This window comes from Polypterus senegalus, chromosome 15 (genome assembly GCF_016835505.1).
Source record: "Polypterus senegalus isolate Bchr_013 chromosome 15, ASM1683550v1, whole genome shotgun sequence".
Taxonomy (NCBI): Eukaryota; Metazoa; Chordata; class Cladistia; order Polypteriformes; family Polypteridae; genus Polypterus; species Polypterus senegalus.
The window spans coordinates 110,892,375-110,906,309 of record NC_053168.1 but is presented as its reverse complement, the minus strand read 5'-3'; the positions used below and the strand labels follow the sequence as shown (position 1 = coordinate 110,906,309).

General features: G+C 37.5%; 1 protein-coding gene across 4 annotated transcripts in view; it reads right to left on the bottom strand.

Moving 5' to 3' along the window:
• ptpn3 (protein tyrosine phosphatase non-receptor type 3) overlaps positions 1-13,935 on the bottom strand; it is a 383,558-nt gene that overhangs the window by 210,233 nt on the left and 159,390 nt on the right. For 3 of the 4 annotated variants that reach the window (XM_039737294.1, XM_039737296.1, XM_039737297.1), the window contains exon 2: positions 4,150-4,304. In XM_039737294.1, the coding sequence (XP_039593228.1) occupies positions 4,150-4,304 (155 nt within the window). Of the gene's footprint in view, positions 1-4,149; positions 4,305-4,432; positions 4,534-13,935 lie in introns of those variants that run through there. The other variant, XM_039737295.1, reaches the window with a different exon arrangement.

Genomic DNA, 13,935 nt, shown 5'->3' with positions numbered 1-13,935 from the left:
ATATAGGTAATGATTTGAAGCTCTCTCTTTCTCTCACACACGCATGCACGCACATACATATAAACAAACATAATCTACGGAGTATTTTACTTACATACATGCACAGTATTATTTAGGGAATCTTAGTTTTAAACTTAATTGAACATGTACCAGAATTGTGAGCTTGGTGTGATGGGGCAAGTCAGTCAAACCACTTGCAAAATAGGCAGCACAGGGATCACCCAAGAGGAGCCGTTTTGGTAACACTAATCCTACTGAATGTGTGTTATGGACACTGAGGGGCATTCTACAGACCTTTCAGTCCCCAATCCACAGTATGGACACCAAGGGGCACCATTTTGGTAACTCAAGTGCCACGCACTTTGATTCGAGAAGGGATGGGGGGTGGTTTTGGTGTGCTCATTAGAGCTCTGTTGTTAGGCATCCATAATTGTTCTGAGCTATTCTCAAATCTAAATTGTAAATTTGCCAGGAATGGTGTACAAAGATCATACCTGTGAGTGGTGCTTATCTATGAGCAACAAATGGCTATGTGGTATAAGTAGCTCCATTTGCCCCAGACTGAAGAAGTCATGTATAGCTAGCACGTGCATTCCCATTCACAAGATGAAGGTCTAAAATTAAATGTTATGTCAGTAAGGTGGATCAGCACATACTGGATTGTCCTAGGCTATACTAAGGTTACATCAATGTCATGAGGGAAACAGAGGTCATGCAGGAAGTTCAAAAGCGCCAGATAGATATAGTTAGCCTTCCCTTTCTAAAAGGCATATGCTCTGAAACCAAACAGCTCAAGTAAGGATGATCCCTCTCTCTACTAATACTTATGTTTACTTATGGGAAAGGCCTCTACTAGGCACTATGTAAATGGAGATTACACACTTACTATAAAAATATGCAAAGGGCTTTTTTTTTTTTTTGAGGGGATGGTTATTTCTTGTTGTACCCTTGAGCTGTTGTTAAGGTGCAAAAAGCTAAGTAGTTGTATACATGCATGAACAGGAAGTTAAAAATATAAACATTGCAGTTATTCAAATATTACAAAACTAGGATTATCTCTGCATATAATTAATATATTCAAAGCAACTGTTCTGTACGTATGCTTGTATATCCACATAGCTTAAGTAAATGTTAGAAATATAGGTTTGCACATATTGTGCTTGAAATTATTTTGGGGAACAGCATTCATAAAATGCCCCAGAGAGCCCCTCATTTCCATTATAAAAAAGACATGGAGAGCGATTCCCTTTTCATAATACTGATCACATTACAAAACGAGGTGGTTTCACAATGATTCCTAACTTTTCAGCTGCAGTACTCTGCTATAGTGCACCTTTAAATATGCAACCATTTAAAAATGGCTATTCTGCTACTCAGTCACTCATTCTGGTCAATAACATTGTACATGTATAAGCTTGGGCCAGGCAAGGGTTTTAGATCATTGGGTCATTTCAGTTTATGCAACTACTACAATATTTATGGATTATGGTTAAGGATTACTGATGCAGGTAGGTAATGGATGTGGTTGTTGAAAGCTGGACCTGTGTATGACTAATTGGAAACTGGGGCTGCTTCTGTGCTTGAATCAATTTAATGCAATCAAACTTGTTTACAAGTTTCTTGGACGTATAAGTAAGGTGCAACTGACTCTCAGACAGTATTCAGATTGGAACCCAGAGTTTTACTATTTGCAGATGAATTTATCCTTTTGGCTTTATCTAACAGTGATATCTGGTGTGCACAAGGGTGGACGTATTTGGCATACACTGGATGAGAAAAGGCACATGTAAACGCAAGTTCATTGTTTCATGTCAGATAAGAGTGGCATATTCTCAGTAGGGTTTAACTGCTCCCAAGTGGAGGAGTGTGGTATAGTTTCTATAGGTAAGGAACAACTGGAATTTAAGTACTTAAGGGGTCTTGTTAAAAAGGGATAACTGCAAAGAGATTAGTAAAGCAGCTGCAGTTGTAGAATGTGACGTAAAAATGACAGCCAATTGTTTAGCCTATACTTTCACTTCAATGACCAAATTATATCCTCATCTTGTTAATGAGTTATTGGTTGTGACCTACAAAAAAGGCCACATGGGTAACTGTCTAAAAAGAGGTATGTGAATTCACTCCTTATGATTAGATGCTGCTCCACCTGAATCACTTTAACTCCAAGGATGTTCTTTGTCTCCCCCAGTTTGAAATTTCCATTAATCGAACTTAAGGTGCAGCTGAGGCTCAAATAATATCTAGTTTGGAGACTTTTCTTCTGCTGTTTACAGACTTATGTAGAGCCATGGATGGCTTTTCCTTTAACACAACTCTCTAAATTTCCTTTTTCTTGTGCTTTTTGTTCCCATGCTCATTCTGAGCAAATTCTTTACCTAGAGCTGGATATTTCAATATGATAATAGGTATGTGGGGAAACCATTCTAAAGGCCAAATCTGAAATCAAGTGCAGTTTCTGCCATACATCACTGGGAAATACTTTTGAAAGGGTAAAGCAGCGGCCAAATGTACATTTCTGACAACTGCCAAGTAATTTATGTACTATATATTACAAGTATGTGAAGCAATAGAGGATCCCAGCTGTTACTTAAAAAGAAAAACATTCTTCAACAAGAAAACAGGCACAGTTGAAAACTTGCTAAGAGCAGATTTCAAACAAATGTCAGAAAGTCTTCCTTTACATAAAGGACCATAGACATAGAATGAACTTAGTCTATTCTCATACTATCAAGTAGCGAGATGAGGGGAAAAACCTTAGGTACCTTCAAATTTCAAAATATTATTTTGGCAAGTTTACTGTCATAACATTTGCTATAAAAAGTGTTCTTTATATATATATGATAGGATATGTGCATTTTGAGTATGACACCACTTAGCCTAACACCAATTTATAATTAGATGTAATAAATTCACTGTGACGCACAAGGGCAGAATGAAATTATGCAATGTACAAGCTTTAAGGGAAAGTATTGTTTTAAAACATATGCAGTGTATTGTGGACTAAGTACCACCCCCCTTCTCAGTTCATTTTTATGAAGCTACCTTTTAACCGGATTCAACATTTTGTTGCTGGTGGAAAATGTCTTTATTCTGAAACTTATGCCTATGTGGTGTATCTTGCACAACACCTGTGATGAGGAAAACATGCTTTTTCTGTCAATCAGCCACCTTTTCTTTCTCCTCACAAATTGATTATTTCTGCTCAAACTAAATTTTACTTGAAAGGTATCTTGACAGAAACAATGCTTTTTTCACCGACTTTAAATTATTTGCTACATAAACTGAATGACTTCAAAGTTAAATATTTAATTTTATAAGTGTTCTATACTGTTTGTTTAGTAGATTTGTTGGGTTGTGTGCTAAAGCTCATAGGTATAGGAAACTGGAACTCAAGAGAAAGCTAAACAGTTATTCATGATTAAAGTAGTGAAATGAATCAATGGAATTGATCATAAATCTGTGGAACTGCTTTTGGAAGAACCTTTATCTTTATCAGCTCTTTTTAATATTACTCATCCTCTGCATAATAAATTTTACTTTTAGTAGATTTATGATCCTGAAATGTACTATAAAAACAGTTCCATATTAAAGTTATCTTCTTTAGCCAAATGCTAAAAATGATAAATTGTAACTTGGTAAATAATGGCAAAACAAGAACTGTAATCTATTTTATCCTTCCATTTTCTAACTTGCTTATCCATTTCAGGGTCAACATAATTATATCTGAATTAACTGAATGCTTTTCATTTTTTATTGTACATTTTCTCTTTTGTTTCTCCTTTTCCATCCATCCATCAATTTTCTAAACCCACTAATTTTAAATTAGAATCACAGGAAACTGAAGGTTACTCTGGCAGTCACAGGAGCAATGCACAAACCACAAAGGGCCAATCCACCACATATGCATTCACATTCACTTACACAGGGCCAATATTAAGTTACCAATTACGCTAATCTGTAAATCCTTAGACTGTGGAAAGAAAAATACAGTATAGAGAAAAAACACACAAAACATACGGAGAACAAGCAAACTGGTCCAGGGTTCAAACCCAGTCTTCTGAGATAAAAGCTGCACATGGAAGCTGCTCTATATTAACACTTTACTGTTGTGCTAGGAGTGAGAGGAACACATCTATGACTTACACTTACATTGACTTTGAAACTCTGTACTGTGCCATCCAGGAAGTGCACATTACAGATGACCTCTGACCTGTTTTTGTCCTTTGGCAGTTCTGATACTCGTATGGTGCTTATTCTTTCACCCAACACACGCAACTTGGAGTTCATAACTATTGATGGATGACCTAGAGAAAAAAGGAAAAGACAACATTTAAAAAAAAAAAACTTCAAAATAGTATCCACAACTTGTTGATATTTACATTTCGAAACACTAAATAAAAAGTACAACTTTGCATCAGAGAAAAAAACCCACCCTGGCAATGACAACGTTCTGTAAGGTGAAGCACTACAAAAACATTAAAAGACATATGGAGAAGCTTAATTTACTATTGCTGCTCAGCAATGAATATGCAAATCTAATCCTAGTCGCAGGCAGACGAACAGAATCCCATTCTGATTTTTGTTGAACACGAATCCTGTATTTACATACGCCAAAGCTGAGCACTATCTAGTGACAAGAAAGCTTGATTTATTACAAAAGCATATTGTCTGAATAAGAAATGATTGACCAAATTGGACGATATCCAATGTACATAAACTTTGGCTCAGAAAAAATCAAAACAGGAAAGAACTTTGCACTTCTGCGTGACTTCACATGTTCAAAATGTTTGTGCCTTGCAAATGTGGTGCTGTGTCATAGCAGTTAAGGAGATAGACTTTTTAGCAAAAGATTATAAATTGATACATCCCACATCTCTCTAGACACACTATCCTATAAAGCTTCATGAATTTGCAAATGTATTATTGTAATTTTTAATTGTTAGTTTGTATTGTTCTTTATAAAAACTGACACATTTTTCTAATGCACTGCTCTGATTTTTGCTTGACAAAAGCTAAACTAACAACAGATTTTAAATACTTGTCCTGTGGTATAAAATGCCATTTTGCTCTTGATCCTTTTCCTTTTCACTCATGAAAGTGAAAGATCTCTGATCTGTACGCTGTAAAAAGCCGTTTTTTCCTTTCTCAAACATAATTACACATAGCTTTCATATTTCTGATTTTCTTCTTATTATAATGGCTTTAAAATCAATATTTTAAGTAGCAATTTTTGCATAAAGAAAGCATACCTAGCCACATCAATTAACATGTGTCTTTTAGAGACTTCTGGCTTGACATATAATTTCTAAAACAAAGGTGAAATTAAAAAAAGAAAGAAAAAAGTATGAGGGTTACATAGGTTATGTTTTTCTCCATTTGTAATGGGGTGGGGGGTATCCCCTTGAGTTTAATCCTGCATGTTATTCTTTGACCACTAGTGTTCAACTAGCAGCAGAAATAATATATGAGGTTTAATGGTGGTCAGGATTCAGAAGTAAGCCTGCAGGAAGAGCTATTGAAAAGAGTGGATACATTTGAATATCAAGGGTCAGTGGTAACCTTAGACTGAAAATTAGATGCAGGCATAACCCACAGAGTGCAGAATGGATGCAACAATCAGAATAAATTATCAGGAGTACTGTGTGATCGAAGAATTAAAATAAAAGGTAAGGTTTTTAATGCAGTTTTAAGACCAGCAATGGTGCAAGAGAAGTTAGATGTGGCAGAAATGAGAATGTTGAGATAGATGTGTGGAATTTCACAACAGGACAAAATAAGAAATGAGACGATATGAGGTACAACAAAAGTGGGAGAGATAACCAAGAAAGCACAGGAAAGTAGATAGTAGAAAGTGGTATGGACATATGATGAGGAGAGACAAAGCAATATGTGGGTAAAAAAGTGAGGGGAAAGGAACTACAGGGGATGAGAAAGCAAGGAAGGCCAAAACGGAAGTGGATGAATAAAGTAAAAGAAGATCTGAAGGAAAAGGGTCAGGCAGGGGAGTAGGTGCAGGAACAAGCTATTTGGAAAAGGTCAATCAAACACATCAACCCCACACGGAAGTGGGAAAAGAGGAAGAAGAACTAGCAGCAGATCTGAAAGGAGGGGGCAGTAGGCCATCTTCACCTTCACTTGCCAATGACATTAGTTTTCTCTGTTGTCCAGAAAACGCCCTGCTCTATCCTTTTTTCAAATTTTAATCTATATTTAGTTTACTGTTTATACAGGTCTGGCAAGCACATCTCTTTGAGGGAGGTAAATAGTCTAGGAAGGTAGGCAGTAGGTAGGTTATAGATTAGATAGACAAAGACCAAAAAAAGAACCTAAATTTTCTTGCAAGACCTTCTATAAATTAAACATATAGAACACAATCTGGCATCTCCTCTATGTGTATAAGGGTGTTAATGGGAAGTTATATTCTTCAACAAACTAGTTTAGACATTGGTACTTCCTAGAATGAAAATCTAATTCTCATTCAGAAAAAAAGTTACTTTTTCTTTCTGCTCATACTGCTCCACATTCTAGATCCAAGAGCTGCATTCCATTTGGATGTTTACTCTTGCTCACATTCCAGAAATAACATGTCAAAACAGATTCAGGTACGTTTATTGAAGCAAAAACATTGCAGTCTATGAGAAGAAAAAGAGGTATGTGTGAATCTGTAGAAGATTAAAACAAGGATAAATGAAAAATGGTTTTGCAGGGCATTAGAATTTAAAGGTGACAAGAAGCAATTCTTTGGACTATGCAGTCTGAAGCACCTATTCACCTGAGTAAAAAACTATTAATAAAATTCAACATTTTTACATCACAATTACAGTGATGTTTAGAAAAACTATTGATATGGAAGGTGAGAATACTTTGTACATAAAACAAGGGTTGCAAGATCAAATGCTGCTACTCATATTTATTAAAAAAAGGTCTAATTCAAAGGGAAAAGCTGACACTCAATTATAAAAGAATGCTTGTTTGATTTAGCTGCACTGATTTTGGCATCATGTTGTATTTTACAGACCTGTTTTTGCAATTTATTTCTATCATCTGCCTTTTTGCAATCTTAAATTGTCTTCATTAGTAAAATTAACAAACAGACAATTTCACAACATAGTCTGACATTGCTCTTTGATCTACAAGTGTACTTAAAACAGTTTTTCAAAATGCTTCTCCAGAGCTCTAAAAGTATCATTCTGCATCTGATCCTATTTGAATTTACACAAACATAAGATCATTGTTATTTAATGCTAAGATTTTCTCATTAAAACAAATGAAAAATAACTCAGAATTCTGCTTTTCTGTTTATTACAACATGAATAGGAAAAAATGGAATCTTAATTAGAATTAAGTTTCCTGTTTTTGAAGAGACTTGTCAGTGTCAGCAAAAACCCCATTTCACACAATCTCTGTCTTACACAGCTGCTGGTTTGATACATAATACCTAAAACTATGAGGTGTAATTAGAAATATTCAGGCCAACTTTATTAAAATATTGCTGTATCTCTAAAGGAGGAAAAAATGATACAGATTGTTTAGACCCTGACTTGATACTGTGGTAGTCCCACTTTCCAAGGTGAGTTCACTGGTCCCAACTGGCTTTATATTCTGAATGTAGCAAAATAAACAGTATGCTGCCACTATCTGTTGGACAGCTCCAAAGTAATAAACCTAGTCCGCCTTCAACCTGCCTACTTCATGCCTTCACTTTTACTTCTATAGCTATTCTCACCATGTCAATATCTTTTTAACTAACCCCTATTACAAATTGTTTAAAATCACCACCCCTGTCCCTCAACTCTCCCTGAGCCCTCACTGAAAGTGCTTTACCCTCCACTCCTAATCCTGCTTTCCATTCCCCACAGCTGTCCATGCAACAGCAAGACACATCACAATGCATTTGTAGTTCGGAACACCAGCTACAAATGGGAACCAGGCAGCATTGTTATATGCACTTCATGGTTTTGTAGATGCATCTTGAGGAAGGGGAGGGTGGGGGGAGTTTGAGTACCGAGGCACAGTGCAGGCACACATACCTTATCAAGGATTTAAGGACCCAGTTTTAGCACTAGACTGGAGAGAAGGTGGTATTCATACTGCCCTTTCATAGGATACACTTGCTCAGAATTTGGATTACTCCTAAGATTAAAATAATAGATGCCAGAGTATCACTTAGATTTTTATTTTAAAATACAAAAATCTGTAATCCTCAGATGCAGTCCATTTGAATATATTGGAATATGCATTTATTTTTAATTTTGATATTCAAACCTTATTTTTAGACTAATCTGACAGATCTAATATAAACCCAGCATAAATATATGGTATTATTATTGACTCAGTTATTTTCCTTTTACTCTACATTCTAAATGTTTAAGACACTATGCCATCAGGAGAGGTCTTCAGTTTAAAACTCAAATTTTATAATTCAGTAAACACTCAATGACTCCCTAAGGAACCCCGAGCCAGTACTTTAACCTGTCTATATTTCAATTGCAGAAGCAAAAAAATTCTTCCTTAAAAAAATGTTGGGATAACGTACATTATGAAATGAACTAAATAAATATAATAATCCTGTCCTGGCCAAGTACTTTAACCTAATAGATATGTTGTTAAAATGATGGCCTGTAAACCTTTCAAAGTTTCAAGTTCAATCCCCTCCACCTTCCATCAGCTTACATCCTCCAACTGTAGAAATATAAAATTGATTTTACCATACTAGAAAAAGGAACTGATATGGTTCTCAGTAAGGAAAGGCATTTCATAAAATTCAGCTTTAAATGTTCAAGGTTGCAGGTTCAATCACCACACTTGTCTTACAGAGAAACCAGGATTGTGTCATTTCCCCTACCAACACTCAAATATGTTAAATCTATATATATAAAATTCTTTTCACGTATGAAACAGAAATTAAGTATGACCATGCGAAACGCAAATTACGTATGACCACAGAACATATTATAATACAGGAACTAATCACTTTGTTTGTGGACACCATTTTTATATCGTCTTTATGAATTGTTATTATTTGTGTGAGAGTTACTTTACTGATATTGAAAAGAAGTAAACACAAACATGCCGATCTAGCCCATAGAAGTGCACCCCGCGTCGCCCTCTCCCAGCCCTCCGGTGCTGAGCCGTTTGCCGCCAGGCGCATTCTGACAGAGAAGTTTAATTTATTTGTCCATGTGACTGTCGCAGAAATTGACACATAACTTTTTTTTAATTGGCAGTACTTGATAGTAGAAGAGATGAGGAAAACAGCTTTCCGTCTTTCTACTTTTTAACTGCGCCGAGCTGTAAACAATTTGAAGACGACACCGCCTTCAGCGGCGAGGGGTCGTGAGAACAAAGTGGACGCTTAGAGGTGCAGAATGGCGAGCTGCTCTGCCGGGTTGAGAGCTTCGCAGTTTTGGGCGCCGTCCTCTCTTCTTGCACTGTTTGTGACACTACGAGTGCCCCGTTGGCTCCTGGGAGAGTGGAAATCATTGTGAATGAGTGTGATCGGCGCCATTGAAGCAAAACTCTCTTTGTAAATTGCGCTTCATGACTACTTGTTCTTAAGGTGAGTTCAGGTCACTAAAACCCTGCAACATTCAGGGTTGCTTTTGTGATAAATCCTTTTAAGAAGATGGAGGGTTTACATCTAAGAAGATGTACCGACCTCTTCATGTTAAGTTTTGGACTTGGGAATTGTTTGGACCTTCTGTCCGTTAAGCATGGAAGGGCAGCGTCCACATTTCTCAGAATATTTTTTCTCTTAAATCACAGGCACGTAGTGCAAGGTTGTCAGGCAGAAATTTGCAGGATCGCAGAGAAAATGTAATTTCGATACCACAGCGGTCGTGTAGCACCTTTCACAAGGCATCCGCTACCGAGAGATGATCCAAATACATTTAAGCTGCTGTTAGTGCTACTTACCTGTTGTGTTATAGTGCCTTTAAAATGTACTTTACCCGAAAACACTCCAGTACTGCTCAATGCACCTTTACTTCTTATATGTTAATGTTTCACAGTTTAATCTATACTAATAAAAGGCAAAGCCCTCACTCACTCACTCACTCACTCACTGACTCACTAACTCACTGACTCATCACTAATTCTCCAACTTCCCGTGTGGGTGGAAGGCTGAAATTTGGCAGGTTCATTCCTTACAAAAGTTGGGCAGGTTTTATGTCGAAATTCTACGCGTAATGGTCATAACTGGAAGCAGTTTTTCTCCATTTACTGTAATGGAGATGAGCTTCAACGCCGTGGGGGCGGAGTTTCGTGTGACATCATCACGCCTCCCACGTAATCACGCAGTACATAGAAAAGCAGGAAGACCTCAAAAAAGCGCTGAAGAAAACATGCATTATATAATTGAGAAGGCAGCGAAACAATAAGAAGCGAGCGAGTGACATATACAGTACAACCATATTCATGAGTTCTGCTACTTCGGAAACAAAGCACGATGTAAACCTACACTTTAAATTAAGTTCATAGACAGGCTGCGCTGGCGTTTGTAATTTAGTGCCTGCCCATATAAGGCCGTCCATCAGCGGCAATCCAATAGCAAACTGCCACAGGTAAATATTCACGGGTGAAGGACTGTGCTTATGGAGAGGAAGATGAGATGGTCAGGGTGGTGTTTGACACAAACTCAGCGAAACTGCGAGAGAAAGTTAAGTGCCAGGACTAAGGTAACATTAAATAAAGCTATGGACATAGCACGAGATGGCACCAGCACAGCTGGGAACCTTCGATGCATGTACACCGAGCGGCTCATGTGAACTGACGCAGTGCACAGATAAAAAGCAACAGTTCCAAAGAGCTGAACAAAACCGAATTACACAATTGAAAAGGCAGCAAAAATATGAAGCGTCTGATAAGCATATTCATAAATGCAGCTACTGTGGAAACAAAGCACACGGTGGAAAAGTCAATGTCCCGCTAAAGGAAGACAGTGTAAAAAAACCCGTGCATGCAGTGTGTCAGGTCTCAGATAAAGAAGAAGACGAGCTGTTTATTGATGCAGTAAGAAACGAATCGATGAATGAAACCTGTCATCTTTACAACGATTGACAAACACGGAATGTAACTTGAACACAACACATCCTACAAATATGAACCTGATTGAAAGAAATAATGATAATCAAATCCTTGATGACAGCAACACTCAGTAACACTCACAAAACAAATACTGTATATTGACAGTCATGTTATGTTATTTTTAAAATGTTCCCTTTTCTTTTCTAGCTTTTTAACACACTACTTCTCGCTGTGATACGCTGGTATATATATATACAGTGGTGTGAAAAACTATTTGCCCCCTTCCTGATTTCTTATTCTTTTGCATGTTTGTCACACAAAATGTTTCTGATCATCAAACACATTTAACCATTAGTCAAATATAACACAAGTAAACACAAAATGCAGTTTTTAAATGATGGTTTTTATTATTTAGGGAGAAAAAATCCAAACCTACATGGCCCTGTGTGAAAAAGTAATTGCCCCCTGAACCTAATAACTGGTTGGGCCACCCTTAGCAGCAATAACTGCAATCAAGCGTTTGCGATAACTTGCAATGAGTCTTTTACAGCGCTCTGGAGGAATTTTGGCCCACTCATCTTTGCAGAATTGTTGTAATTCAGCTTTATTTGAGGGTTTTCTAGCATGAACCGCCTTTTTAAGGTCATGCCATAGCATCTCAATTGGATTCAGGTCAGGACTTTGACTAGGCCACTCCAAAGTCTTCATTTTGTTTTTCTTCAGCCATTCAGAGGTGGATTTTCTGGTGTGTTTTGGGTCATTGTCCTGTTGCAGCACCCAAGATCGCTTCAGCTTGAGTTGACGAACAGATGGCCGGACTTTCTCCTTCAGGATTTTTTGGTAGACAGTAGAATTCATGGTTCCATCTATCACAGCAAGTCTTCCAGGTCCTGCAGCAGCAAAACAACCCCAGACCATCACACTACCACCACCATATTTTACTGTTGGTATGATGTTCTTTTTCTGAAATGCTGTGTTCCTTTTACGCCAGATGTAACGGACATTTGCCTTCCAAAAAGTTCAACTTTTGTCTCATCAGTCCACAAGGTATTTTCCCAAAAGTCTTGGCAATCATTGAGATGTTTCTTAGCAAAATTGAGACGAGCCCTAATGTTCTTTTTGCTTAACAGTGGTTTCGCCTTGGAAATCTGCCATGCAGGCCGTTTTGCCCAGTCTCTTTCTTATGGTGGAGTCGTGAACACTGACCTTAATTGAGGCAAGTGAGGCCTGCAGTTCTTTAGACGTTGTCCTGGGGTCTTCTGTGACCTCTCGGATGAGTTGTCTCTGCGCTCTTGGGGTAATTTTGGTCGGCCGGCCACTCCTGGGAAGGTTCACCACTGTTCCATGTTTTTGCCATTTGTGGATAATGGCTCTCACTGTGGTTCGCTGGAGTCCCAAAGCTTTAGAAATGGCTTCATAACCTTTACCAGACTGATAGATCTCAGTTACTTCTGTTCTCATTTGTTCCTGAATTTCTTTGGATCTTGGCATGATGTCTAGCTTTTGAGGTGCTTTTGGTCTACTTCTCTGTGTCAGGCAGCTCCTATTTAAGTGATTTCTTGATTGAAACAGGTGTGGCAGTAATCAGGCCTGGGGGTGGCTACGGAAATTGAACTCAGGTGTGATACACCACAGTTAGGTGATTTATTAACAAGGGGGTAATTACTTTTTCACACAGGGCCATGTAGGTTTGGATTTTTTCTCTCCCTAAATAATAAAACCATCATTTAAAAACTGCATTTTGTGTTTACTTGTGTTATATTTGACTAATGGTTAAATGTGTTTGATGATCAGAAACATTTTGTGTGACAAACATGCAAAAGAATAAGAAATCAGGAAGGGGGCAAATAGTTTTTCACACCACTGTATATGTATATATATATATCCCGCTCTACATACTCGAATAATGGATACTTTATTCGCCATCAATGATTGTTTTGGTAAAGCCATACTCAGTGTATTCATTAGATGAACGGTAAAAAAGTAAGAGCGAGGGGAGGATGACTCATTGAGGCATGCAGGCTGTAGTGCGCGTCAACTCTATCTGAATTGCGCGATCACATTTGAAAAAATATATCTTTTCAAGTTCTATTTAGTCCATATGTGTCAAACTCAAGGGCCGAGGGCCACATCCGGCCCGGCGTGTAATTATATCCGGCCCGCAAGATCATTTTATATACTGTATTATTGTTATTAAAGCCCGGGTATATGAAGCGCTAGTAACACAATAAACTACAGATCCCATAATGCAGCGCTTCAGCTGCCTTGCCGAACACTTACCGCTTACTAGAGTTATTGCGCACTGAGTTTACACGGCACTTTGGTGACTTTGAAGAACAAAAAAAGTCCGTCTACATGCGGCTCGAACCTTGTGTATGTTTGGTAGCACATATCTGTGTGAGAAGCTCTTCTCAGTGATAAAGAATAACAAAACAGCACACAGGAGTCGCCTCACTGATGAGCACCTGCAATCCATCCTGAGAATCTCCACAACACAGAACCTCACACCAAACAGAAACGAACTTGTGGCCAAAAAAAGATGCCAGGCGTCCAGCTCTGAAATGACATATGAGCAAATACAACTGAATGATTTGATTTGTTATTGCACGTAAGAGCGGGAGTCAGCCGTTTTAACAAACAGCGTATTGCACTGATACGAAATAGCTGTGTGTGTATATATGTAGATATGTATGTATATATATATATATGTATTTGTGTGTATATATGTGTGTGTATATATGTAGATATATATGTATGTATATATGTGTGTGTATATATATATATATATATATATATATATATATATATATATATATATATATATATATATACATATGACAACAACACTCATCACTCACAACAGTGACAAAACAATTACATTGACAATCAGGTTATGTTATTTTCAAAATG